At 37.5% G+C, this 27,912-nt stretch overlaps 3 protein-coding genes across 4 annotated transcripts; all 3 read left to right on the top strand.

The window, feature by feature from the left end:
* Positions 1-634: 634 nt before the first annotated feature.
* On the top strand, positions 635-14,567 carry LOC144855172 (scavenger receptor cysteine-rich domain superfamily protein-like). 2 transcript variants are annotated; one of them, XM_078712989.1, is made up of 20 exons: positions 639-847; positions 4,051-4,371; positions 4,968-5,273; positions 5,502-5,825; positions 6,490-6,789; positions 6,941-7,261; positions 7,437-7,514; positions 7,679-7,998; positions 8,411-8,549; positions 8,852-9,106; positions 9,441-9,761; positions 10,044-10,364; positions 10,675-10,995; positions 11,169-11,465; positions 11,648-11,950; positions 12,123-12,299; positions 12,572-12,757; positions 13,424-13,561; positions 13,815-13,923; positions 14,333-14,567. In XM_078712989.1, the coding sequence occupies exons 1-20, from the start codon at positions 745-747 to the stop codon at positions 14,475-14,477; spliced, it is 4,785 nt and encodes a 1,594-aa protein (XP_078569115.1). In that variant the 5' UTR covers positions 639-744; the 3' UTR covers positions 14,478-14,567. The 2 variants fall into 2 exon arrangements, with proteins under 2 accessions (XP_078569116.1, XP_078569115.1); XM_078712990.1 differs by lacking the exons at positions 13,815-13,923; positions 14,333-14,567 and having other exon boundaries at positions 635-847; positions 12,572-12,751; positions 13,424-13,509.
* Positions 14,568-15,627: 1,060 nt separating this feature from the next.
* LOC144855747 (uncharacterized) lies at positions 15,628-19,549 on the top strand. Its single transcript, XM_078713667.1, has 7 exons — positions 15,628-15,744; positions 15,969-16,098; positions 16,350-16,531; positions 17,421-17,614; positions 17,977-18,226; positions 18,745-18,902; positions 19,159-19,549. The coding sequence occupies exons 1-7, from the start codon at positions 15,678-15,680 to the stop codon at positions 19,480-19,482; spliced, it is 1,305 nt and encodes a 434-aa protein (XP_078569793.1). The 5' UTR covers positions 15,628-15,677; the 3' UTR covers positions 19,483-19,549.
* Positions 19,550-19,991: 442 nt separating this feature from the next.
* On the top strand, positions 19,992-27,473 carry LOC144855744 (uncharacterized). The gene is made up of 11 exons (XM_078713664.1): positions 19,992-20,359; positions 21,898-22,056; positions 22,238-22,454; positions 22,858-22,995; positions 23,530-23,670; positions 23,939-24,103; positions 24,258-24,329; positions 24,623-24,724; positions 24,930-25,121; positions 26,130-26,220; positions 26,349-27,473. The coding sequence occupies exons 2-11, from the start codon at positions 21,991-21,993 to the stop codon at positions 27,079-27,081; spliced, it is 1,917 nt and encodes a 638-aa protein (XP_078569790.1). The 5' UTR covers positions 19,992-20,359; positions 21,898-21,990; the 3' UTR covers positions 27,082-27,473.
* Positions 27,474-27,912: the final 439 nt, after the last annotated feature.

Below are 27,912 nucleotides of genomic sequence, written 5' to 3'. Positions count from 1 at the left end.
ATCTTTTTGGCGAATTTGCACGTGCGTGCAAAAGCTTTTTTAAATTCTTTATACGCATTTTTGTTTTTTACAGTAGGGTGTTTTATGAACCTTTTATACAGTACAATCACAATTGACAGTTCAAATAATCCTATGTTTCTGATTGGTCAAAATGCTTGCGTTGCGTGTACGTCCTTGCGTTGCGTCTAGTGGAAACAAGGTTTAAACTAAACAACTTTAGCAAAAGTTTAATTCTCACCACTCGTACGCGCAAGGCATTCGACTAATCACAAGCCAGCAAAGCTCGGATGAGCCATCACTTTGTGATATTATTAGTCAAATCATTTGCCTTGCACGTTATAAGTTAAAATGCCATGTTGTTAAATTCATACACTTTTATTTTAGAATAATTACCAATGTAAACAATTAATATTTTTTTATATAACGCTTTGTATAGTTTAGGAGATAATGTGGACGCTGTCGTCGGTCCAGCAACAAGTGACTACTCTCAATGTTATGCCATGTTACGGAAGCCGTGGATTAGGCCTTGGTGCTGCTATACGAGATTGTGACCCTCTCCACTTTCCGTCTTGACAAGATAACTTCCGTAATTATACATGACGACATCAAATGGAAAAATTCAACCAATGAACTGGGAGTTAACGAGGACCGGGAGTTTATCTAACATCGCCAAGTTTCGCCAATATCATCTCGTTTTTTCTGGGCCATTTGGACATAAGTGTTGGTGAGAGGAACGCTCTAATAATGGCAGTAGGCGTTGGACGTCCCTTGCTGATTGTGTGTGTTGTCTTAGTAGTGAACGTTACAGGCTGGTTCATTGAACCAACAACAAGTCTACCATCACCAAGTAAGTTGAACTTAAGTATCATGCTGGTAGTCACGTATGTCAAGTGTGTTTATGGTAGCCGCTATTGGATACATTTAAACTTCAGTTCATTGTATTCGTTATTCTTGCGCTTGTTCAATTCAATCCTTGTTTCCGATCTCTACTTTAGAAGAAAAAAGTTCCCTGTGGTAAATCTAAATTGTTTAATATTCTATTAGTTGGCAATTCAAATTATAATTGCTCTCATGTTTGTATACAGACATTTATTTATAAAATTATAAATTCGCGTCCAAGTCTGATAACTTGGCTTCCAGTAAATCATGCATTTTGGCAGTAAATAATGATCTAATTGTATTTGGATAACAATAAGTTTATGTGTGGCACTCGCGTTGTGCGCTAGTAGAGAAAGTGGGCGCGACGCAAGGACGCACACCCAACGCGCAAATAATTTAACCAATCATAAGCGTTCGTCCAAACTGTTGTTTGTGATTGGTCAAACACTTTGCGTGTATGTTTATGCACGTGAAACCCAAGCATAACTAACCCATAGAAAGAGACGAATAGTAAGACAGTACAATATTCGAAAGTTGTTGCGAGAAACTGACAAAAACCCAATTGTTAGTTCATACCACTACATTTTAAAAGTCATATCTAGATACTGTAATCTGCATTGACTCTCGACATGCTGACTACTTCCTCGTATTGTTTTAAGGTGTCAATTTCCGCTCAACAAGTATAACAAAATATTTAAATTTGTAATACGATTTAAACAAAATTATCTTTGAAATTGTTTAATATATAGAAGCTTTTTCAAGGCCTCAGGCAATTCGTCCCGTGGGGATTTATTCCCATCACGGCACACCCCTGCTTCCGCGGAATATCACAAAAACCCTGTTGATTTATCGTGTTTTTTTATATTATAATATGCTTCTATTTTTTTTAAATAAATTATTATTGTATGTAAAGATCTTGCTACTTACTTCCTCGTATTGTTTTAAGGTGTCGGTTTCCGCTCAACAAATACAACAAAATATTAAATTCGTAATATGATATAAACAAAATTATCTTTGAAATTGTTTAATATAGCAGCTTTTTTAAGGACACGAGCAATGCGTCCCGTGGGGATTTTTCCCATATTCGACACACCCCTGCTTCCGCGGAATATCACAAAAACCCTGTTGATTTATTTTTTTTTTATATTATATTTTGCTTCTGTTTTAAGACTAATTAAATAAAAGAAATATTAATTATTGTATTTGGTATTCAAGCTACTAATGAATACATTTTATTTTGTAAAAAGCTATTGCGGTATGATTTTCTACATCTTAATTTCGTTCTAAAATGAGCATTTTACTATTAGACAAAACGGATGTTACAATAGAATAGAAGTCTTTTAAGTTCAAGTACCGTACTGCTGACGTGAGATGTTTCATTTAATACCTTATATTCCACATGTCCTATATTAATATTTTAGGATATCCTTAGTGGTATTTCACTTATAGGAGAATGTTTAATTAATATTGTAAGCCAAGGTAAATGTTTCCATTAGCCTACGTAGGCGCAATGTAAGTGAGTTGACCAATCACAGGCGACAATTTTGATGACGTATCGCGTCGTGATTGGTCAACATACTTACGGCGCGCTTACGTCCTTGCGTTGCATCCAAATGGTAGAACAACGTTTGAGTATGAATGCAACATGTGTTCACATCTAGCTCGTCGGCGATTTGTATCATAAAAATAAAGGATTTGATGTTTCTCACGTATAACTACCAAAGGGATGTGTTATAGATTACATGCTGTCCCTAATGATAGCCTTTAGTCAATGAATTGTCCTTTAGATTATTAAATCGGAAACCGATTTATCGAAAGTAGTTGCAACATTGTAGCAATGGTGTTCCACTTTACGATAGCTAAAAATAGAACATTAGAAATAAGTTATGAAGCTTATTTATTGTTTATAGATAAACATCATAATATAATTTTTATGATGAACATACGTTAATGTAATTCATAAATTTCGAGGGAAAAAAATGATCGAAACTGAATTGTGGTTCAGTCAAAATAAATTTCAAATAAAATAAGCAAAAACCTGAATCAAAATCGTGAAGTAAAACAGCCAGAAAGAAATTTGAAAGCTTTCGGAAAACACTATGCCTTGGTCAGGATGTATGTATAAAACTATATGCGATAGAAAGTGATCTCTATGTGTGGAAGTTTATTTAAATAAATAGCACACTGTTAATGCAAGTATTTCCTTCCCCATGCTAACATAAACACACCTATTGTTACTTAACGTTGTTAAGTACACAATGTTGTGCCAGGAACACTAGCTCTATTTTGGGGATATGTGATTGTGACATCCCTTGGTTTACAACGTTTCCTCAATTGCTAAAGGTTTTCAGTTTATTGATATTAAGTAGAGGATATAATAGGATCTCAATTACATGCTAGCGTGACTTTGTTCCGGCCACTTGAGGTCAAAATCACAATGCAATGCAATTACATGCTGATATCTTCAGTGACGAGTTTACGCGCGCATAAATACATTGTACTATTATTATCAATATTTGAGCTCATCATGTCGACGCGCGCGTAAATAAAATGTACCATTATTATCCATGTTTGAACGCGTCATATCGATGCGCGTGTAAATATAATGTACTATTGTTATCAATGTTTGGGCTCATAATATCAGCGCGCGCGTAAATAACATGTATCATTATTATCCATGTTTGAACGCGTCATATCGACGCGCGCGTAAATAACATGTAACATTACTATCCATGTTTGAACGCGTCAAATCGTATTTAATCCTATAATTACTGATACCTGCGTAAAACGATTGGAAATCAAATTCAATGTTAAATATTGATATAGCATTGTGTTATTTAGATTTTACGAACACAACCTTAGAGAAAATGAAACGAAAAATAATGGCACTATTGCCTTGTAATGCCAAAACAACCCCTCGCATGCACAAGATACTTTCAAAATCATAATTCGACCTTACAGTAATTAATTCACAAATCCATTTCGAAATATTGAGTTTCATCATAATAACATTCATACCTTGTAATACCAGTATATTGTATTATAACTCCTTCCTGATTTTTTTTGCAAAATACAAAATTGTTATTATTAAAGAATTGTCATTCAAATTTTTTTTTTGTATTACTGGTTTTTAAACAAAACACTAATAGCCTACTTTATTTGTTTACATAGCTTTTAATGTTCGTCTGGCGGATGGAAAAAATAAGCTAGAAGGACGTGTAGAATTGTTTAACGACGGCGAGTGGGGAACCGTTTGCGACGATTCATTCGACTCCAACGAAGCGGCAGTTATTTGCCGCCAACTTGGCAATTACGCTACACGTTCCAGTAACTCTGCCAAGTGTTGCGGGGCGTACGGGCCTGGAATTGGTGAAGTGTTCCTTGATAATGTACAGTGTACTGGTTTTGAGAACAAGTTGGATGAATGTCGTCATAACGGATTTAAAAACCATAATTGTAACCATAATGAGGATGCAGGAGTTGTGTGTACAGGTACGTGACAGTTTTCAAACCAATTAGAAATACCGCAAACTCTCAATATTTGCCTATTCCTATCATATTTAAGCTTGGGTGTTCCCTCTAGGACGAAACGCACGCGCGTGGACGTAAGCGCGCCTCAAGCAATTTTACCAATCACAAGCGATGCACTGTAGCTTCCGTCGCGTCGTGATTGTTCAAATTACTTGTTGCGTTGCGCTTACGCCCTTGCATTGTCGCGCGTCCTAGAGTGGGAACCAAGCTTTAAAATGGCTGTAATTTCTGTTTTGGCAACCTTAATTTCACATATCTCAATTGCTATTGGCGTCAAGCTTGGCTCCCACTAGAGACGCAACGTAAGTGATTTGACCAATCACAAGCGATGAAATATTCAAACTGTCGCTTGTCATTGGTCCACCCGCTTGCGTTGCGTCTCCGTTCTTTCATTGGGTGGGAACCAAACCAAACTTTAGACGCTGCACTGTAGCTTCTGTGGGTCCATAGAGGGCCTAATCCGAATTCCCTCAATTGAGGATGAGTATCATACAATTGCCTTATTTGTTGTATTACTACTGTGCTTGTATAACATATATTTAATTGTTGTATGACAGATGTTCGAGTTGTGGGCTCTACGTTTGCTTCAGCGTCAGAGGGCTACATAGAGATCGTTAATAACCGTACGTGGGGTAAGATCTGCGCAGATGGCTGGGACATGAACGACGCGTCTGTTATCTGTAGGCAGCTCTTCAACACAAGTGCCGTTCGAGCCTTTGAGTTAGATCTTGACGATATTGGTGGAGAGGTTATTACTACTAACATGGCGTGCTCTGGTGATGAGGCTATGTTTACTGATTGCCCACATGGCCCGTGGCAATCAACGTGCCCGTCTAATAAGATCGCAGCTGTAGAGTGCGTAGGTAATGACATTTTAAACATGTTTTTTAGGTTAAACATTATAGAATAATTAAAAATATGTGAAGAAATGGTGAAGTCAAATTAACTGGATTTTACGTAATCGTTAGTCCAGATTGATTCGCCTTTTAGCTTGTTGAAATAATATTTGTTATTTAATAGACTCATATCAGTAATCCTCATAAACAACAATTGTACAAATTCCAACAACAATAGGTTATATGTATTTTTAGGTGCTACTAAAATCCGACTGGTGAACGGTAACAACCATTTAGAAGGCCGAGTTGAGCTGTTTTATAACGGACAGTGGGGCACAATCTGTGACGACGGATGGGACTTTTTCGATGCAGTTGTTGCATGTCGCCATCTTGGTAACTATGCAGTCAAACAAAGTAATTCAGCAAAATGCTGCGCCGTTTACGGGACAGGAACAGGAGTAATTCATCTGGACAACCTCAGTTGCACGGGAGTGGAAAACAGAATCGAAGATTGTGTTCACAGTGGTTGGGGAACTCATAACTGTGGTCATCATGAGGATTCTGGCGTAGAATGCACAGGTATAGTAAGCTTGTATGATATAATATTTAATACACATATAATTGTATCTAGCTGACTTGCAATTGTCGGTTAGATATTATCAAGTGATAGCTTGCAGCCTTGACGTAATTCTGGCATAGAATGCACAGGTATAGTTAGCTTGTATTATAGAATATATTATACACATAGAATTGTATCTAGTTGACTTGCAATAGCCGGTTAGATATTATCAAGAAGTCTTGAAATTGAAGTAGCCTCTAGCGCGAGGAATAATGTTGGTTTTTCGTTTATAATAGCCATCTCTGTGATGCTGCTGCTCTATATCATTTGAGCCATAAGGCGATACAATAAAACGTGATTGATAGTGATTGGTTAAATGACTTGAGCGTACGGCGTTGCGTCTCTTCTTTTTTTTCTCTCTTTTGTGGCGCAAACACCACTTTTATTCACATTCATATTATCTCATATTACATAAAATCGTATTATTTAACTTGTAAATGTCGTTACAGTTCATAAGTAACATTTTTACATATATGAATTCTGTATTACTCCTTTTTTCATTAATTTTCTTATATTTTGCTATACAATTGACAGGATCATCATTATCATTAGTGTGAATCATGCTTTAGAGACTGCTGTAGTGTATATTATTGTTATTCTGATCATCTACCATTTACCTTGTAGACATCCGAATCTCTCAAGGGAACCTTACGTCTGGCTGGGACGGAGTGATCGAAACTTTACACGAAGGCCAGTGGGGAAATATCTGCTATGAAGATTTTGATAACAATGCTGCCAAGGTGTTCTGCTATCAGCTGCACATGACGGAGCCTGCTCAATACGGAAGTGTTCCTCAGGAATCTGCCGTCTTTATGAAAGGATTGAAGTGTTCAGGAAATGAAACCATTCTAGCGAATTGCACCGTTGCATCATGGGGTAATTTTACATGTAATAGTGGACAGGTTGCGACAATACAATGTAGAGGTATATATGCATTTTTTTTAAAACTTAACATAAGCCATAATTGAGCCATATTTGAGCCAGCCATTGTGCTACATTCATCATACAGTCATCTTATGAAAACATTCCGTGTCTATAAGATACACCATATCAATTTCTCTATATTGTTTTACAGAATCTGGAAACATTCGCCTAAAAGACGGAGTTAACGAAGGCGAAGGACGTTTGGAAATCTTCTACTCTGGAACATGGGGCACCGTGTGTGATGACGACTTTGGCACAGAAGAAGCTAATGTCGTCTGCCGGCAACTGGGATACCGCGGAGCCAATCAGGACACACCAGTAAGGAAGTTTGGCCAAGGAACAGGCGCGATACATTTAGACAACCTTCTCTGTACTGGAGCAGAATCTCGTCTAGATGAGTGTCGACACCCTGATTGGGGAGATCACAACTGTGGTCACCACGAAGACGCGGGAGTTGTGTGCGATACTTCAGGTCAGTTGAGGTCAATCAGTTTGCCTCTCTACAAACCAGCCATTGTTTAGTGCATTGATATTTTGTATGTTCAAATTATTCTCATTATATTATGTGCATATATGATAACCGAGGTAACTAATCAATCCGGTTCAATTGTCGCCACTCACAAAAACAAGATTATGTATTTTCTTAGATGGTATAGAAGTAAACGCAACCGTGCTGACTACTGGTGGTGGGTTTATTCCGACACCGTCCACCGACATTAGTGAACGTAAGTATTAAGTATTTAAGTAAGTAAATGATATTCTACCACCAGGGAAGAGTGTAATTAATATCTCCTGATTACACCGAGCTAGCCTAGCTAAGCATAACAAAATGACACAGTACAGGTGTGAAATACCCTTAATATTGTGGATAAACTTGATCTATTTATAGATTGTAGAGATCCTCTAGGAATGGAAAATAGAAATATTGATGATATTCGAATAAGTGCGTCGTCGTTTGCCTCTCCGTTATACGCGCCCTCAAAGGCACGACTGAATTTAGACGTACCTGGCGGTAGTGGCGTTGCCTGGAAACCAGTGTTCTCAACCAGTATGCAGTGGATCAAGGTGGACCTCAGAGTGCCTCACATAGTGTCTGGCATACAAACACAGGGCAGGAATCGTTCTGGAGAATACGTTCGACAATTCCGGTTGCAGTATAGCCAAGATGGAAATACTTGGGCTGATGTGCGCAAATCTAGTTCCAGTATGGTGAGTGCTTTTATTTTTATATAACTTTGAATTTGTTTGAAATGTTTTGTGTTGAATAAGTATTTGTATTTGTCTGGAGGTATTTGTATTTGTCTGGTGGTATTTGTATTTGTCTGGTGGTATTTCAAATAATCTCTGCTTATTGTGAGGAGGAACTTTCGATTTGCAACGACCTAACTACGTCATATTGATTCGTTGTGCGCGTGCGAAGAAGTTTTTCCTTGCTGTGTACCTCGACAAAGTTTTTTGATTGTTTTTATGTCCAGCCGACGACACATCAGTTGACATGAACGAACTTGCTCCTATGTCGTCGACGACTGAGTCGGTCGTCGCAAATCTCCCTACAATTTGTAATCAATCAAACCAAAGACCATAACTTCATTTATTCTGCAGCGTTTTATTTATTTTGTAGGTATTTGTAGGAAATACAGACGATAATTCTGTTGTAACGAACTACTTTAATAAACCGGTAATGGGAAGATTTATTCGGATGAATTCGATGACGTGGAGGGGGCAAATTAGTCTCCGATTTGAACTTCTAGGCTGTGGAGGTATGTATAGACCATATAGGTAGGCTGTGGAGGTATGTATAGACCATATAGGTAGGCTGTGGAGGTATGTATAGACCATATAGGTAGGCTGTGGAGGTATGTATAGACCATATAGGTAGGCTGTGGAGGTATGTATAGACCATATAGGTAGGCTGTGGAGGTATGTATAGACCATATAGGTAGGCGTAGAATAGTGCGTGCTTAAGTATCAACGCGCTGCTTCAAACTGATACAGGGAATATGACATACAGACGAACTTAAAATGTCATACAATAATTACTACTTGTTTTTATCATCATCAGAATGTTCCAATAGGCACGATGGATCAGACTACCGAGGCTCGGTAAATACAACCATTACCGGTAAGACGTGTCAGAGATGGACGTCACAGTACCCTCACCAGCACGAGAGGACGCCTGAACGCTATCCTAACGGGGGCCTGGGAGATCACAATTTCTGCCGTAACCCAGATCAGTACACCAATGCGTGGTGCTACACCACAGACCCTGATGCTAGGTATGAAATATGTGATATTGGAGCTCCCGGTGAATATTGTGGTACGTGTTTTATTTTTAATTTTCAATATTATTTGATTTATTTAAAATACGAAACAGAGATATAAAAGGCAAGGAAAGACCATGCTAAAAATCAATCCTAATTGGTCACCACTTTACGCCGTTTTCCCACTTGGACGCGCGCAACACAACGATGTATGCGCAACGCGGAATCACACGCGGATGATTGGTTTATCCCACCAATCAAAAAACTTGTACAAATTCTTGCTTTCCTCGTACGATCTTTTAGTTTCACTAGAAAGTGTCCGATTACTTAAATAAGGAACCCAGTATGGAACTAGCAATTTAGATCAGGTTATGTTTGATTGTTTTACAGGAAACGAAGAATTACTTGTGCGTCTAGCTAACGGAAATAACGCACTTGAGGGTCGAGTTGAAATATTCCACGACGGTGAATGGGGCACCATTTGCGACGATAGCTTTGGTATCACGGATGCTAAAGTAATCTGTACAATGCTAGGCTACCAAGGAACGGATTCTAGCCAGTGTTGCAAGAGCTTTGGCCCCGGTAGTGGCAATATCATACTGGATGACCTGGCGTGTTTAGGCACAGAAGATTCCATAGAGCTATGTCGTCACAACGGATGGGGAAAGCACAACTGCCGCCACGAAGAAGATGTCGGCGTCATATGCAAACGTAAACATTTTGTTTATTTGTTTATTAAATTACTTTTTACCAATCTGATTTCTCCTAAATCCCTAAAACACCTCTAATTTCCACTCTTGTTGTTTACATCGATTTTTTCATTTTCGAAGGTGGCCCAGTACAAACACTGTCTTAACGATTGATAATACAGTATTTATACTGCGTATTGCGTAATGCGCCATAAGTTGTTTGTTTTGGCGAACTGAAAAGCTTTGCATTTCATTCACTCTTTCCATTTTAAATGTGTATGTACTTTTTTTCTTTTTACAATAGGACCAATTCGTATCGTGGGCGGAGCAACTGAACTAATCGGGCGCGTGGAAGTGTTCCATAACAACGAATGGGGAACGATCTGTAACCGTGGATACGACATAAACGACGCGCGCGTAATCTGCAGTATGATGGGTGGTTACAACGTCAAACGAATCACTTTACGAAGCGACGAAATCCCGCCAAAATCTGACGGACCGATACTGGTGTCGAATTTAGGTTGTAACGGGACGGAAGGAACGCTGGATGACTGCAAGCACGATCAATGGGGAGGATTTACCTCCTGTTCACACGACCAAGATATCATGATTGAATGTGAACGAGGTACAATGTTGATACTTACTAACATTAATGTAGGCTTATGATAAAAACACTGAATATTAAAATAAATACCGTACGTTATAATATATATATTGTACAATTAAAACTTAAAACTTAACGCAACGACGTAGGCTCGACGCAAGTGAGTTGACCAATCGCAAGCGACGGTTTGGATGTTCATCGCGTCGTGATTGGTCAAATTACTTGCGATGCGTTGCGTCAAAAAGTGGGGACCAAACTTGACTAAATAGGATCGTTTTTCAGTTTTCAATTAGTTTCAGTTGAAAATGCGTTGATATTGTTTCATATTTAGGTCTTCCCGTTCGACTGGTTGATGGACCTAATCCTCTAGAAGGCCGTGTTGAAGTGTATCATAGTGGCGAATGGGGAACGGTGTGTGACGACGGTTGGGACTACAACGACGCAGTGGTCGTCTGTCGCCAACTTGGCGGCTATTTACCGAAAACGCTGAAAGCGTCGCGGTGTTGCGGTGCATATGGGAGCGGCATAGGTCCGATTATGTTGGATGGTGTGCAGTGCACTGGCTCGGAAGATAATCTACATGATTGCACTCATCTTGGATGGACAACCCATAATTGTAATCACAATGAAGATGCAGGTGTCATGTGTACAGGTGTGTATTGCAAAATATAGGCGTGTACGGGGCGCCGTTCGGGACTAATTTTATCAACATAACGGCGCCCTGTAGACGTAGGCTCCTTGAAAAAAAGGCCACGTGCAGTTATCGTTTCCAACGCAAAACAGCCAAATCTATTCCCAAGTATGTGTACACGTTTCTTATTTCAGACATTCGTCTTCGTTCCGATAATGCAAACACGGACAGTATGAGTGGAATCGTAGACGTTTTACAGAATGGTAATTGGACTGGAGTGTGTTTGAAAGGCTTCAACATGACAGCAGCCAATATCGTATGCAGTCAACTGTTCAACACGACAGCGACAAGCTACTCCGGCGTGCCACGAGCGAACTATCCTACCAACATACGCAATATAGAATGCACGGGCGCTGAGTCCACTCTGACCAACTGCGCGTACACGAACGGTACATGTGACTCGGATACCATAGTACAAGTCGAGTGTGCCGGTAAGAAACCATTATTTTTATGACGTACGTGGATATTCACCCGATGTGGATATTCATCCAAGCAAAGAACGGTTTGTGATTGGTCAAATCACAAATGCACACTTCTCCAGCAATGCGCGCATGGCACTATATTATTTTTATTTAAAGCAATCTTATATGTAACGGGTTTTCTTTAACTCCAGAGGTGAGGTTGGTGAACAACGGCGAAGACGAAATAGGAGGGCGAGTAGAGGTGCTTGTCGGGGGTAGATGGGGTGGAATATGCGGCAATGGCTGGGACATTGATGCAGCAAAGGTCGCTTGTCGTGAAGTCGGCTTTTGCGCGGCAAGGTCAGCTGTTAAAGGCGAATTTCCTAGCCTGACAGAATTGGTGTGGAATACAGTGAAATGTTCGGGATCAGAGACGCACCTACGGGAGTGTAATAAACGGCTAGGCCCGTCACCCTGCTCCAGACAAGCGGACGAAGCTGGAGTTTATTGCAGAAGTAAGTGTAACGGTTTAAATTATTATCTCGATCGTCTAAAGTTTGACCAAATATTATAATCTTAGTCACATAAAGTTTGATAGTGTAGACAGAGCATTGGTAACTTGGTACAGTCAATGTCAATGTCGTATCCTTTAAATCAACATTCAAACAAAGTATTTTGTTTGTACAGGAGCGTGTATGTATCCTGGTGATATTTGTAATGGTGACGTATTACCAAATGAAGACGAGTACGAATTGGGAGATACGCTAAAGATCACGTGTAATGATGGCTTTGAGCTGATTGGTGCTGATACACTGACGTGTACAGACGATTGCCAATGGGACAATCCTCTACCAACATGCAAAAGTAAGCTTTTCAAATTTCAGGAATTTCGAAAGTGATTGATATGTTTGTTTGTTTGTTTTATTTCGAATCCATCTCATACATCATAAATAAAAACAGTCAAATGATAAAACATGAGAGAAAAACAAAGGAAAAACATTTGATGATGAATTCAGGACAACCCAATTAATCCTTAAAAAAAAGAATTAGTTTCAATTGGGGTCCAAATAAAATGGTGAAATCACTTAAACCTCGAAACTTTGACAAGAGTAAATATTTGTAAACTTTTCTTTTAGCAATTATTTGTTACAAACCTCCTGAGATATCGTTCGCAAAGGTGCGTTCAGTGGACACGTCACATCCGTTCAGCTCCGTTGTGTTTTACGACTGCCAAGACGGCTATGAAGATAACTCCAAGACGAGAGGCTATATGATCTGCAGTGCAGGCGGCGTCTGGAAGGGACAACCGCCTTCTTGTCAACGTGAGATTAACTCTTCTTTATTCATATTATTCTTCAGAAATAAACCAGCTTAAGATCCATTCTGTTTTAATTCTCTATTAAAATAGAAATCATATATTTTCCCCCGTACTTATGAAAGTAAATCAATTTCCTCAACATAAAGTATACACATTTTATTTATGAAAAAAAGCGTCAATACTAGTATCCAAGCACCTCTTTATGGATAGACCATTGATTGCTGTTAAACAAATTAATGTAATACGATAAACTGTAGGTCAATATTAAAAAGAAAATAGATCGTCAAAAATTATGATCGGAGTAAAAAACACAACTACCCCCTCTATTGTTAATCACATTAATAGTTCAATGGTTCCCGTACTCCCCGATAGGAAAAATAATCTATTTTCCTTCCAATACACCTTATTATCTATGTATTACTTAGTTAAACTAGTATTTATTGCAACTCATCATAGATAGGTCACTACTTGCTTTTAAACTAATTAATTTAGTAAGGTATAGGTAAATAAATAACAAAAGTTGATTTTCAACAATTTGTGATAGCAGCAAAAAACACTACTACCCCCTCTATTGGTGATCGCCGTGATAGTTCAATGGTTCCCGTACTCATCGATATAATACACCTTTACTATTCATCGCATTTTCTCATTCTTATTATTATTATTGTAGAAATTAAAATTAAACCTGCTCCTACTAAAAAAGTACCACCAGTGACGAAGAAAACTGAAAAGGTCACTGAAAAGGTCACAGAAAAGCCTGATGAAAAGAAACCACCAAATGTCGATACTTATCGAGGTGACAACAACGGTAAGTAATAATATAATACGTCGTTCTATAGGCCCATCAACATAAATTTGAAATATTCAAATTATGGTTCGTTTCCACTCAGCAGACTCGCAACACAAGTGAGTTGACCAATCACAAGCGACCAGTTCGAATGATCCATTGTGTGTTGTGATTGGTCAATTTACTTACTGCATTGCGAGTCCAAGTAGGAACTTTATCAAGAAATAGTTTAGTAATAGTATAGTTTGACATTTTGTATTGTTTATCATTGCAGATTCAGATAACTCAGCGGTGGTTGTAGGACTAGTAATAATAGTTATTGTTCTGATCTTGTTCATCATTATTGTTGCCGCCATCTTAATAATTAGGAAGAAAAATGAACGGTATGAAAGCAAATATATTGTGGAATTAATTGGAGGGAGGTGAATTCTGGTGATGATTTAAAAATGATGATTACCATGACAGAGATGATATTTCTGTGACGCGAGTGTTTACGTTTTATGGTTGTTGGCGCGTGTGTTGGTATGCGTTTAATGGTTGTTGGTGCGTGTGTTGGTGTGCGTTTAAAGGTTGTTGGCGCGTGTGTTGGTGTGCGTTTTTATAGTTGTTGGCGTGTGTGATGGTGTGCGTTTAATAGCTTTTGGAGCGTGTGTTGGTATGCGTTTAATACTTGTTGACGCGTGTTTTGGTGTGCGTCAATTAGCTGTTGGCGCGTGTGTTGATGTACGTTTAATAGCTGTTGGCACGTGTATTGGAGTTTAATAGTTATTTCACTTACTATTTTATTCACAGTAACCGGTTACCTCGTTCGTATATCAACAAAGATCACGGCGTCAATTTACCGGACGTGAACCACGACAAAGACGATACACCGTTCTGTAATTATGAATTCCAAAACAATGATGAAAGTGATAGTGCTGTGCTCGGCGGCTTGTAAAGTGCGCCGCCGGCAGCTGATGATGCACATCAGACATTAAACCTTCGCTTGTACATTTTTTATAATAAAAAAAGAACATATTTGTGTTTATACATTGTTGTTGTACTAAGGAATGTAATTCATGTTAAAGCGTGTATACTATTTAAGCCTATTCGAACTTTTGAAATAGATATTGTTATAGTATCGTTGGTAACGCTTTTAAATGTTGACGAAATCTATGTACGTTACCGTACTACATTAAAAAACTAGTACAACTGTCGGGTACTACTTGTGATGTCATGAAATGTAGCGTAGACTTCAGGGAAATTAGCGTAGACGTCATGGAAATAAGCGTACACGTCATCTCTTTTTGTTGTAACCGATTTATACAGACTATGGAAGATGTAATGGATTTGATGGTTCTATTAAGCACGCGGCCGGTTAAATAATGTTTTATAAATTGAAACAACTGTTTTAACTTTACTCTTCATATTATTACAACACAGGTAGATTATCATGTTATTTAATGTACGTGTTTGGTATTTTGCCAAATTACAGTGAAGTATGTTATTAATTGCGTTAATTGCGAGTTGCTTTTTATCCCTGCTGTTACATCCATCTATTTGAAACATTCTAAAAAGGGTAAAATGAATGTTTTACGTCATTTCACTCAATTATATCTAAGAACAACGAATATGTTTTTGAAATAAACAATTCCATTCCATCCATAATTGTCGTTTTTTTAATCGATTGTTGAAACATGCGAAATTTACGAAAATAGCAAGAAATCATTCAGATGAGCTTCGTTTTTATTGCTTCCATCACAATTGGGCGGTACGCAATTACGTAAGCGCAGCGTACGTGAGTTGACCAATCACAATCCACGGATGATTATCACTGCTTTGTGATTGGTCAAATTACTTGAGTTGCGTGGGAACCAAGTTTTAGTTGTATGTGTTGTCCGAGTAGCATATACATTATTACATTACACTACATATTTATTTTTTTTTCAATATCTGTCAGTATATATCTTTTCGACCTGAAACAGACTTTCCGAACAAGTTGTTACGTCACAGAAACTAACCAACAAGCGCACAGTTAATAAGATTCGAAACTAAAGTATACAAAGAAAATGTTTATCTTTCGTCGAATTTTTTAAAATCAATTGTGTGGTGGTGTTGGGTTTGTGAGTGGTGCTTATAGACTGCGACATCGTGTATTATGCATGGAACCACTAGAGTTGTTATTCTCTGTATTACACTGTCTGTATCTGTCAAAAGAATTAAAGGTATGTCGCCAAATGTTATTAAATTAATTTAATAATAATTATAGGATGAAATATATTGTTTTAACTGTGACTAGTTTGTAATAGGGCTTTAGGTATGTGCGAAATTAAGATGACTTGCCACGCACGTACTAACCAATTACCTTAGTATTACCATAATAGGCAATTTTTTTGTTATTTACGTCTTTCAATATTTTATTTTTATTTAATAATGTTTATTTTGCAAGGTATTTATGAGCCTTATAATGTGACTGTTGTGACACATGACCTGTCCACCACGATGGCATGGGACGGACCAAAAGTGACCAACGCTACACTCACGTACACCGTCCAAAGTAGGAATAGCGAGAAATTTGGGTAAATATCGGGTTTTATACTCTTCACGACGTGATTATAATCATCCGAAGTGTGGCTTGTCGAGTCATTGGTCAACTCACTTGCGCTGCTGCGCGTTTGTCATTGTATTACGCGTTTGTCAGTGTGTTGCGCGTTGTCATTGCGATGTGCGTTTGTCCTTGCGCTGCGCGTTGTCGTTGCGTCGCGCGTTGTCCTTGCGTTGCGTCCTATAATTAACAAGCTTAAATGTTACAACTGTTATTTTAATTCAGGCCATGGAAAATAGAAAAGATGTGTCAGAACATATCAACAACAATTTGTAAAATACAGATGGAGGACGCTGAGTACATTGCGATGCAAGCTCCGATCTTCGCACGAGTGAGGACGTACTACAGCCAAAATAGAATATTCAGTGAATGGGTTGAAGCTGCCGAACACAATCCAGTAAAACATGGTAAGTTTGTGTGCTTAGCACACAATCTACACTTAGGTACTTCGGTAGGCCTAAAGCTTTTTAGATTAGATTTTTCATTTGGTCTTGTCATATATTGGTAAGCTGTCTTATATCCGCCTACATTGTCAAAGGAGCACACATTTTTTGGAGTCACATGTTTAAATAATGTTTAAAAAAACGAAGAGGCAACATTTAAAATGTTGTGCCCGCTAAACGTAACATATTATCGGATTGTCCTTGGCCTTGTTCTGTTTTTATCGTTATTAAAAAGAAGTCTTCAACATAACCTGTAAATGATACTAATATGTAATGATGATTTGTACTTTTTATTTATGGATAATTGCGTTTGAATAGTTCCTTTCGACTTCCGCAGTGAAACCAATAAGTGCCGCGGAGACATCATTCTAAAATCGTGCATTCCGATGTAATTAAAAGCAATAATAAGATGATTCTAAACAAATACAGAGAAACAGGTGCGAAAGATAAAGGAAAAAAAAGTTGCTACTTAAAACTTATGTGTACTTTTAAGCAACAAAGAAGATGGAGCTTATTTTTTTGTAAACAAAAACCGAAAGTATGATGTCAAATTGTCAGTGACATGAAAAAAAACACAACTTGAATGTTGTGCGCATAAAAGGCGTAGTAATTATCAGAATTGTGTACGCGCGCGTACACTTTTTGATTCGCTGGCGGTGTGATTGAAACTACTTGATTGCTTTCACATTTATTTTATTTATTAATTTATTTAATCACACTCTTGATTACTACAATAGCAGCAGCCAATTCTGGCTTATGAGTGAACCAGTTAAAAACACTAATAAAAAGATATAACCAGTATTTACAATATTGAAACACAATATCATTTATATTTGTGTTAAATGCACTGCAGGTATCATTGGAGCTCCGGATATCAACAACATTAGTTTGATCAACAACGATACATTGGTGTTTACCTTGTTGTTTCCAACAACACCTTATTTGGTTGGTGACACTGACGTCCCAATGCGCGTCGACAATGAAGAATTGAACTTGGTATCTCTTCTAGAAGCAAACATAATCATTATGGGCCCAGAAGGATTACAGGTAGGCCTAAAGCTCTGTCTACACTATCAAACTAGTTTGACAAAGTGGGATATGCCCAAATATGGTAGTGATATGAAATCATCATGTCCATATATGGGCATATCACATTTTAGTATCACATAGTTTGATAGTGTAGACAGAGCTTTAGTATAGGTATAGAGCATTATTATTATATTATTAATTGATTATTAAACTGATTATTTAATCTATCCCCAGCCGATTTTTAAAATAGTGTCTAGTTCATAGGCCTACTTTTGAATTTAAATTGGCGGCCGTTCACGTTAGGATATTATCAACCGATGAATCAACATTATTTATGACATTATTTTTACCAACATTTTCGTCTTGTTTTTGATCAATAGATTGATGAATTGTATACGCCAGAGCCGACAAATACATACTACGTGAATGACATTTCTCTAGAACCAGAAGCAGTGTACATGGCACATGTCACTTCTGTATTTTCGGGAACAACAAGTCCTGCACCGCCCTCCACGAGGAAGTTTCAATTAAGAGATGACGGAACGATTAGTCTGATTAATGACGTCACCAATATTTATACACAATCTCATGTTGCAGATGATGAACATGATGCTACTCAGCAGGTCAAAGGTGAATTAATGTGCAACATTAATGTTATTTAATGTCATGTTATGTAATGTGACCGATCGCCCTCTCTTGTTCTCATCCCTCTATGTAAGCGGCATTGCAGCTGCTTTTCAATTTTAACTTTAACATTAATTGATGACGTACATTTTTATCATAATCAACGGTTAGTTTTTAAAACATTTATTATGGTAAAATACAAATTGTTATTACGTAATTTTATTACCACCTGCGTCACATCCAGGTCCTTGATGCAATCAACTATCTTTGCTTCAATACCAAACCATGGCCTACTGCAGGATATGTTAATGGTGTGTGTTGCACTGTTTCAGTCGGCTGAGTGTCACCATGGAGCCTGTATAGGTTATTGGATACGATACAGGCATCACATGTGATACAATATGTATCTACAGAGAATCGACAAGTCTTTCGTGTGACTTCAGTTACAAACAAACATTTGAAATATATACAGCATAAACCGTAATAAAACACTGTATAATATAAATGTAACTTTGTGTTTATAGACTATTTGAGAGTTGCTGACGTCACTGCGTCGTCGTCTTGGTCGTTGGCGCACACTCTGTTCACATGTGCTGTCGTCGTCATCCTGTTCGCCTCAGTCGCTGTAGTTAAGTTCCTTCGTGTGTTTGAGCATAGACGTCGATTTCATCTACCACACTGGGTAAGCATGCTCTTAACCACTAGCAACCTTTTTTGTTTTTACGACGCTCGCCGCGACTACGCAGCATGTCAAGTCGAAAAGACTTTCTGTGAACTTAGAAACATAATGCACATGCGCAGAATAAAGTTCAAACATGAATATGTTTGTTCTTTGGGATTTTGTTTTTCTTTATAACCACCAAAATATTATATGCTGTGACAACATTCCTTAAGTATTGTCTTTACTGCAGTAAGTAACTGTTGTCTCTTGTTTGTAGTTTTCTTCGGTTATGGCTGAATATAAGTCATCGGCTCCTCCTCCTCCGCAACAAACGGAATCGTGTGAAACATTTGATGACCTGAATCCAATTAGACTAAGTACAGGCTATCGACAAGTTGGAAGAAACACCACTCAAGAACACACGACGTCACGTGACTCTAGTAAAGAACTGACGTCACAAGAACCAGAAGTACACGAAGAAGAAGACGAGTTTAATGTCGTCGTCGCGTATGAACGCCGCCGCTCCAAAAATGACGTCATAATCCCGGCGACCGACGACTATGTCCAAACCAACTACTTGCCTAATTTTATAGTACATTAGTTTTCCGATGAAGAAAAATCTGAAAGAAAAAAATTATTTATTAAAATATCTTGATATCTAAGCTAATTCGGACAAAAGTTAAATAATTTCTGAATAAACTGTTATAAATTAAGTCTGTACTGTTATAATGATCATTTAAGTCTGTTACTATGACGTATAGTTTGTACATATTGCAACGTAGAATAACACCATATTTTTTTATCTTATTAACATAACATATTTAAATAGAGTAAGTATAGGCATTTGTATGAATATTGTCATTTTTTACGCCGTGATGACGTCACGGTCAATGCGTTTCAAATCCTCATCGCACTACTGTAGTAAGTTTGTTGTGACGTTTCCAATGCGTAACACCTCTCGTCATATACCCCGCGCTATAAGCAGTCATCGATTGGTTGCAGTCTAGCATACGTCATTTATACCTGTAATAAAAGTGGTCTATTAAGCGCGCGCGTGTACCACTCGCGTGTATCTGACGTCACACGGGGTTTCCCATCGAACCGTAAAGATATTCCAATACACAGTACCCTTTGAATGCCTCATAATTTGCCTATGGCTCTTGAGTGTTAGCCTAAAGCATGGAGTAAATAGAGTAGGATTTAGCATTGTTGTGAAGGTAGGGCTCTATACAATGATTTCAATAGGACATACATCACGCTTGATTAATTCTATTATTATACGCGCAATACGCTCTGACATCATCGCTAGAAAATGCTGCCAACCCTCGCCCATTTTATACATATACAATAATGCTATCTCTTGATTATAGAACAACCCAGTACATAATGTAACGATATTATCGACCTTCTTATCAATATTACGGATATTAATTTTAAGTAAATTATTATTTGGATATTATATATTTTGATATACGAAGGTAAGTTTAATAATAGATGCTATCTTAATTATGACCGTGTCATTTTTAGATTAGACTTACGTTTTATGGGCTACTGACTGACGTTAATAACGGAATCCATTGTGAGTATATACATACGCTTATTATCATTTTATTTCTATTTTACATAAATGTACTTAATATTCGATTATTGAATATTTATAATATTTGTATCCAACAGTACCCGTTCGCGCAGGTTACCATAGCAAATATTCTTTATTTAACCACGGAGGCCCAGATCAGTGTGAATGCACTTTAACGATAATGGCTGGATATAATTATTATTTTTCATAAATGGTTGATACATATACAGTAACACACATTGAATACAAAAGCATGTGAAGACTAGAGTACTATAACAATGGCGGTATCTAGAATAGATGACTTACGAGAAAAATGAGTTGTAAGGCTGCAAATAAACACATTTTAACAAACATTTAAATGTGTTTATTTCGGAAATACTCTGCATAAGAGATCTACAAACTGTAGGCCTACACTATTTGTCAATGGAGGTATAAAATAGACCGTCTCCATCTATCATCGTATAACCTAAGAGACATTTACACACCAACACCAAACAATGTTTAAAAAAAACAATGTCATGATTGACAATTTAAATTGTTAGAGAACCCAGTCTCCTTATGGACACTCCTATTAATGGTGTCTCCTGTCTCTATTATATAGATTCCCTCAAATTACGACTTCCAGAATTTAACAACCAAACCACATTATACTCCTCACCCTGAAAATTTGTCGTTAGAGGGGAGTACGGTGGGGATGTACTGTAGGCCTACTATAGTATAACAGTATGTTTGCTACACTAGATAGGCCTACCACGAGGGCGCTTATTAGACAATAAAAAAGATTACATCTAACTAAGCCATTGAGGTTCTTCGTTTGTATATTGTCTGCTGTCATCCGGTTTATCATCGCCTACGTGATTGCCAATGCAGTCTGTTCATTGCAGTCTTTTTATCCCAATTTGTTGTTGTATGTTTCGGTTCTTTTCAATTGAATCGAGTCACAAAGCCTTGTTTGCAGGTGGTTAGTTCAATTCTGTGATTAAGACATCAACATTGTTCAAATGTATCCAAGTAAAACGTTTGATAACAATTCATTAAAAGAAAGCAGGCATCGTGTGGTTTGTCTGTTATCCACTTGACGTGTCCAACCTTTTACAATTTACAGTTTTATTAACGTATTGAACTAGTACTTTATAGGCTTATGAGATATCGTCATCTAGGCTTTCCGTGATTTTAAATGATAGTAGGTCTATTTCAAATGTACAAGCCCATGTAAAAGGTTGTTTCCCACTTGCGGGCAACGCAATGACGTAAGCATAACGCACGTTAGTTGACCAATCACAAGCTTGTATTTACGTCCGTACATTGCGCCTAAGTTGGAACCAAACGTAACGGATGTAAACCCAATGTTACTGTACTACAATCAAGAAGATCAGTGGCCACATTGATCGATTTCATTATGATCTCTCTCCATTTATTTATTTATTCTCCTTCTAGTTTTAGTGATCATAACTCCTGTACCTGTTTCAATGCTGAACCCGTCAACTAGCTTACGATAACAAGACTATTTCCATGATGTGACGTAGCAATATGAAGATGATACTCCGACAATTTATAATAATCTCACTGATGGTAATACAAACAATATACTCTCAGGTAAGTTAAGAGGAATCCCCGGATGAAGATACCATTTATTTGACGTCATACCAGATTAAACTGGATTAATTTAGGGTTAATCTCTGACATAATACTGGTTTTCAAATGTGTATTTCGTACATATTTTTTGCCTTGTACCGTTACTAGTTTTTTTAACTTAGGCCTCTGTTGTTTTTTTCAGAGTGCTGAGCCTGTCTGTACTACCAGGAAATCAGAACTGTCTGGAACCGATGATGATGATTTTAGTGAAGTAAGATGTAGAGATAATGAGGTTATGACGTCATGTTTATCATTCGGTGAAAATGACGTAGATGAAGGTAGACGAGATGGAGAGATGATTGAGGTAGATAGTGATGGCGCTGTAGTATGTAGAGCTTACAATGGACAACATGGGGCAGGTATGTCTGAGCTAAGTTACTATTTCTAACCTCCTAAAGAAGTTGGATACATTATAAACAACATTCAAATTTGCTTATAATTACATCATCAGTAATTGGACAATTGAACATGTTACTTCCTCTTTTCTATAGACAATACCAAGATTGTCTATAGACAATACTAAGATTGTCTATAGAAACAATTTGTTTATTTCTCTTTGATTCCATTTGTATTAAGACTACAATGTATAACAAATTTTGTTTCGATTAAATAAAGATCAGGAACCGTACGTATTGTAGATGGATATGTACATTAAATAAAGATCAGGAACCGTACGTATTGTAGATGGATATGTACATTAAATAAAGATCAGGAACCGTACGTATTGTAGATGAATCATTACATATTTGTTTGTTATTGCAGGTGTTATAGCGTACGCCAGGTGCTGTACGTGGACGGGGATGCAGTGTTCCTATCCATCTACGCCCTCAAGTATCGCCGATTTAGATACACATGGGGTAAACAGTGTCACGTGCCCAAATGATGATGACGTAGCTGTCGGTAAGAGTAACACATTACGTAGATTATTATATGGCCCTAATATGTGTCCGACACGATGACGTAATGCATCAAGATAGCCTTCCCTACTCAATCGTAATTCACTATGTCGGACAAATATCCATAGTTTACAACTTTCTTTGTGTAGAGCATTTTTAAATGTATAAAAAACAGGTCAAAAAATACTTTTTATCACTATATGCTGATTAACAACATCTTTGTTTATGGGAAATGACTGTTCTATTCTATTTACTTATATTGTTCTTATGTAAAAGGGTCCTACAAAAAAACGAAGCTACAGCTTTTTTATGCAGAATCTTTTTGATCAGTTGTATATCAATTATGATGTAATTGATGACTAAGTAAATGTGAATAAATAAATAAATCTTGTATATGTCTTGTGAACAAGATTGCCACCTTTAGGAAGAATAGTGAATGAATTCGCTTATGGGTATCCTTGTCAATTTGCCTAAATATAGAAAACCAAAACAAAAAACAATTGTCTTTATTTGTACGTATTGTTTGCGTACTTTTTAGGTTGTATGGCGCATTCTCATTTTTCATGTGTTCGAGGTGCAAGTCCAGGAGTATCCGGCATAACGCCCTCATCAATAAGTAGTAATGTAGAGGAGGAATTAAATAACAACATGTGTAATGCTTACAGTTGTCGATCAATAAGTAAGTACTTCTAAAATAAATAAGTAAATACTAAAACATTCGACGGACCAGAGTATCAACCAAAACCAGATGTTTCTTTGATAAATCTTTCTGTTTTGTGTGTAAAGCGCTTAGAAACACTTGTATAGGCGCTCTATAAAACAGTATAATATATACTATCATTGTAATCTTATGAAAACGTTTTTGACCAGAATAATGAGCAGCGGATTAACATGACACCCTCCATGGTCTTTATTCATATCTTTATGTTGTGATCTTTACACTTTAGCCCCAAATGCAGCATGTTGTCGAGCACCAGGTCTTGAATGTCACGTGAGGACTTCATCCAGGAGTGTATTAGCCTCAGTAAATTGTAATGTGGGCTGGAAGATGACCGGTTGTAATGTCCACACCAGTAACGAGACATTAAGTGACCCGAAAGGTGCAATCATTGGTAAGTAATGAATGGAGGTATGGGTGCAGGTAGATTAATGATGAATGGGTTTATAAATAAATGGAAGAGTGAATGTATGATGGATAAGTAGTAACGAGTAAAAGAAGAATGTGTTTGACTGAACGTTTTGTATTTGATTGTTTTTCATCCACAGACAGCAACGTATGCAGTGCATATGGTACTGGAGGCGAAGGTATATGGGCCGTAGCTGTTTGCTGCCGAACAGGTTCGGACACTCTTATTTATTCTCAATGTGTTTAGCTCAGGCTAAATGGCAATTTACACCGACGAGCAGTAATTGTAAGCGGAAACTGCGTAGCTTGTTCCACGTAGAATATGTATCTATCCTTAGCGGAAACCGCCCGTCCGCTCCGAGTTGTGTGTAAATGGTCAATAGGAATAACATAGATTCTATATTTTTTTTATTACCGCTCGTCTGTGTAAACTGGCCTTAATGCTACAAGCCTCGTTAAAACTCGCCTCATAGTAACAAAATGTATCATTTGTATCGTTATTTAGTAACAGTTGATACAACCACTGAGATCCCAATCCAACCTACAAATGGCTCGCATGCAACAAATAATTTACCAAGGACAACTCCAACAAACGCTCCGCCAACAAGTGAGTATTTTAGTAGTATTTTTATTTATTATAGTCTCACACTAAGACAATACAAAAGCCAAAGGGCTTATGACAGACTAACAAAACATAATTGCAGAGAAAGTAAGTATTATTTACTGTCGTCAAAACATATATTGGTTATAATTACTTCATATGCTTTGTCTATGATAGCTAAACCAAATTGCATTTTTATTGTTGAATACAGGGGCTACATGTGAGTCATTGGACACGCCTCAAGACGCGGTTGTCATTGGCAACAACATGGCCGTCTATCAGACAGGTGATAGTGTTATGTTTGACTGTCAGGATGGCTTTGATAGAGCTTCAGGAGACCGCCAACGAGAGTGTGGCGCTAACGGTCAATGGTCTGGTAAACAACTACAATGTACAAAGTCCGGTAATTATTTTCACCATGTCTTGTAATGAATTTAGTGAGCGAATTTATTTATTTTTTGTTAATCCTGATACTATATCAGTTTGATTATTTTAGTAGTACAGTCTTTGATGCTTTAAAATGAACGCGCGGCGTACGCAATTGCCGCCTTGTACGCAATACCTTATTGACATTATGAACATTCTTGCGTGACGATATAGAGGGCGCTCCTTTTCCTGATCCATGTCGGCAATCACTACGCATTTGAGGTGCATTCAAAGTAAAAACACGCCGTACGCTGTGTTAGTTGCTAAAAAAGACCTTATTCACATTGTGAACATTTTTGTGTGACGATATAGAGGGCGCTCTTTCCCCATTCTATTCAGAGCCATATATAGAGAGAGTTACGGCATTGCGTTCACGGATTTTAGAAAGTCACGTGGTGTGCACACCGGCCATGTTTGTGTCCAACTATGCCTATGTAGCGTATGGAGTCGAGTCATTTGCTTAAAAAATGTATAACATTCACAAGGCTTTAAATATCGAATTTAATATCAAAACAATCAATTTGTTTAAAGGTTTTTGTTAAGATAATAACGAAATCATAAAGTTACTGCGAACATGATTTTTAAACAACAAAATGTAAAAACAATGCATTACTATAGAGAATCGCTGTACAAACTAAACGCGCACGCGTAGAGCGTGCATGGAGCGCACAACCAGAGCCGTTCCGAAATTGCTATTTTTGTTGTTTTTAATCATGTTCGCAGTAACTTTATAATTTTTTTATTATTTTAACAAAAACCTTTAATCAAATTGATTGTTTTGATATTAAATTCGATAATTAAAGCCTTTTGAACGTTATACATTTTCAAAACAAAAGACTCAACTCCATACGCTACATAGGAATAGTTGGACACAAACATGGCTTCTAATCCATTCGAAGTCGTAACTCTCTCTATATATGGCTCTGATTCTATTTTATTGCGGAATACTAATTGTATAGTACTGTATTTGTTTGTTTGTTTCTAGGCATATACATTCCTCAGTATGCGTTGTTTGTTGCCGGTGGGGCATTATTAATCGTAGTTTTATTATTCATGTGTTTATATTGTTATAAAAGGTAAGTGCCAAGTAACAATACTTAAAAAATAAACCGTTTTAGTTGAACTTATAACTTTATTGGATAATATTAAGTGACTGCATTTAAAAAGCAGGAAAGTGAAACTTGATATTATTTTTTTAAACTAGAAAACAACAAAAAGAAAAAGAAATTCAAGAGGATATCTACATGTCATCCACAATATCAGTGTGCAGCCATCAAAGCTCTGTGTTTAGATCTCCAATATACGAGGAACTACCACAATTTGCGTTAGTCAAAAGTAAAACATTACCGTCTTCGTCACGACGACCGCCTAAGCTGCCGCACCGCTGTCCCTCTTGTATTTCTGAACAGAAATCTTCTATGCTATTACAGATCCCTATGTCACGTAGTTTAACGAGACCTCGCAGCCTACCCCCCGAGACTAACAAGGGTATATACATGAAATACCCAAATCGAAAAAGACCACATTTATATGATGTTCCTCCTATCGAGACAGAGGTGGATTCGAATTATGAACTGCCAAAATCGGACCCACCTCCACCCCCGCCACCTGGATCTAAACGACCCACGTCGTTAAAATACGCGGTCAGTCAAGGCGGTGACCAAACAAATGGTCGATTGGGTTTGCCAAATGGTGCTGCACCAAGCGGTCAACGAAGTAGGTCAGTTGACCATCCAACGCCATTACCTCGCACTCATCATCGGCCAACTAAGTCATTGAGGTCAGTAGATCGGCCATCAACATCAGCTACTGGAAACGGGACAGTTATGGCTGGAATAATAAACCCAACCTTTCTACCCTCACCTACAGAAGGTGGTGTTGAGCTTGTGAACGGATATATTACCGCTGGAATTAATATTCAGGTATCGGAACTGTAACACTGCTTAGAAAACCCTATAGGTCAAGGAAAGTGACCCCTGCATGGTGAATGGTTGGTAACATTGTACGAAAGACGAGGCAATTGGGAACATTTTAAAAATAAGACATAAATAAATGGGTTTTATTTTTATCCGAAATCGACAAAAAACAAACTGAAACCAGCAAAATGGTGAGGATTTATTGAACAATATTTTGTTTACATTTGATCTTTTGTAAACTTGCAATATGAGGTTGTATGGAACAGACCTTTCATTCACTATTACGGATTGTTTATATTAAAAACAGTAATTTGTACTGTACCTGCAGCTTCGAGATCGTCAAATATATATTATTAAAAACATTATTATGTAGTAGAATACATTATTTTTACAAATTAAATGTTTTATTATCATTTTTGTATGTATTGTGTATATTTTTGTATAATATCATCTTGTTGTCATCTTTGTTGGGTAATATCCGTAATATTGTATTTTATTTCGGCAAGTAAAATCAGAAAGAATAACACATTTGATTGAAACACGGAGCGAGCGAAGGTGCCGAGATCAATTCCGTTAAAATTCTCTTTGATTATTACTTTTCAATAACCGACCTTTTCCCCCTGTGACTGACCTGAGGAAATTCTGAAAAAAAGATCTGCTATGTCCTCCCAGAAATTAGACTTATGAAGTATGAAAGAAAATATATGTGTCCAGGACCAACCTCTGCCTATCCTAAATTAACTTAGCCCTCCAAATATCTATAAAAAAAAAACTGAAGGAAAAAACTAAAAAAAAATCGTAGAGATTCGACCCCCAGCTAGAGCTGAGAGTAATCCAATTGCCGTTAAGACA

This window comes from Antedon bifida, chromosome 11, assembly GCF_963402885.1.
Source record: "Antedon bifida chromosome 11, ecAntBifi1.1, whole genome shotgun sequence".
Lineage (NCBI taxonomy): Eukaryota > Metazoa > Echinodermata > Crinoidea > Comatulida > Antedonidae > Antedon > Antedon bifida.
This window is presented reverse-complemented; position numbering and strand designations above follow the sequence as displayed.

Excerpts from the sequence above, each read along its gene's own strand:
- LOC144855744 (XM_078713664.1), top strand. The coding sequence starts at position 21,991 with ATGAAGATGATACTCCGACAATTTATAATAATCTCACTGATGGTAATA. Across the intron at positions 24,104-24,257 it reads CCCGAAAGGTGCAATCATTG|ACAGCAACGTATGCAGTGCA; the intron begins GTAAGTAATGAA and ends TTTCATCCACAG. Across the intron at positions 26,221-26,348 it reads TGTTTATATTGTTATAAAAG|AAAACAACAAAAAGAAAAAG; the intron begins GTAAGTGCCAAG and ends TTTTTAAACTAG.
- LOC144855747 (XM_078713667.1), top strand. The coding sequence starts at position 15,678 with ATGCATGGAACCACTAGAGTTGTTATTCTCTGTATTACACTGTCTGTA. Across the intron at positions 16,532-17,420 it reads ACACAATCCAGTAAAACATG|GTATCATTGGAGCTCCGGAT; the intron begins GTAAGTTTGTGT and ends AATGCACTGCAG. Across the intron at positions 18,903-19,158 it reads GATTTCATCTACCACACTGG|TTTTCTTCGGTTATGGCTGA; the intron begins GTAAGCATGCTC and ends TCTTGTTTGTAG.
- LOC144855172 (XM_078712989.1), top strand. The coding sequence starts at position 745 with ATGGCAGTAGGCGTTGGACGTCCCTTGCTGATTGTGTGTGTTGTCTTA. Across the intron at positions 7,999-8,410 it reads GCAAATCTAGTTCCAGTATG|GTATTTGTAGGAAATACAGA; the intron begins GTGAGTGCTTTT and ends TTTATTTTGTAG. Across the intron at positions 11,466-11,647 it reads AGTACAAGTCGAGTGTGCCG|AGGTGAGGTTGGTGAACAAC; the intron begins GTAAGAAACCAT and ends CTTTAACTCCAG.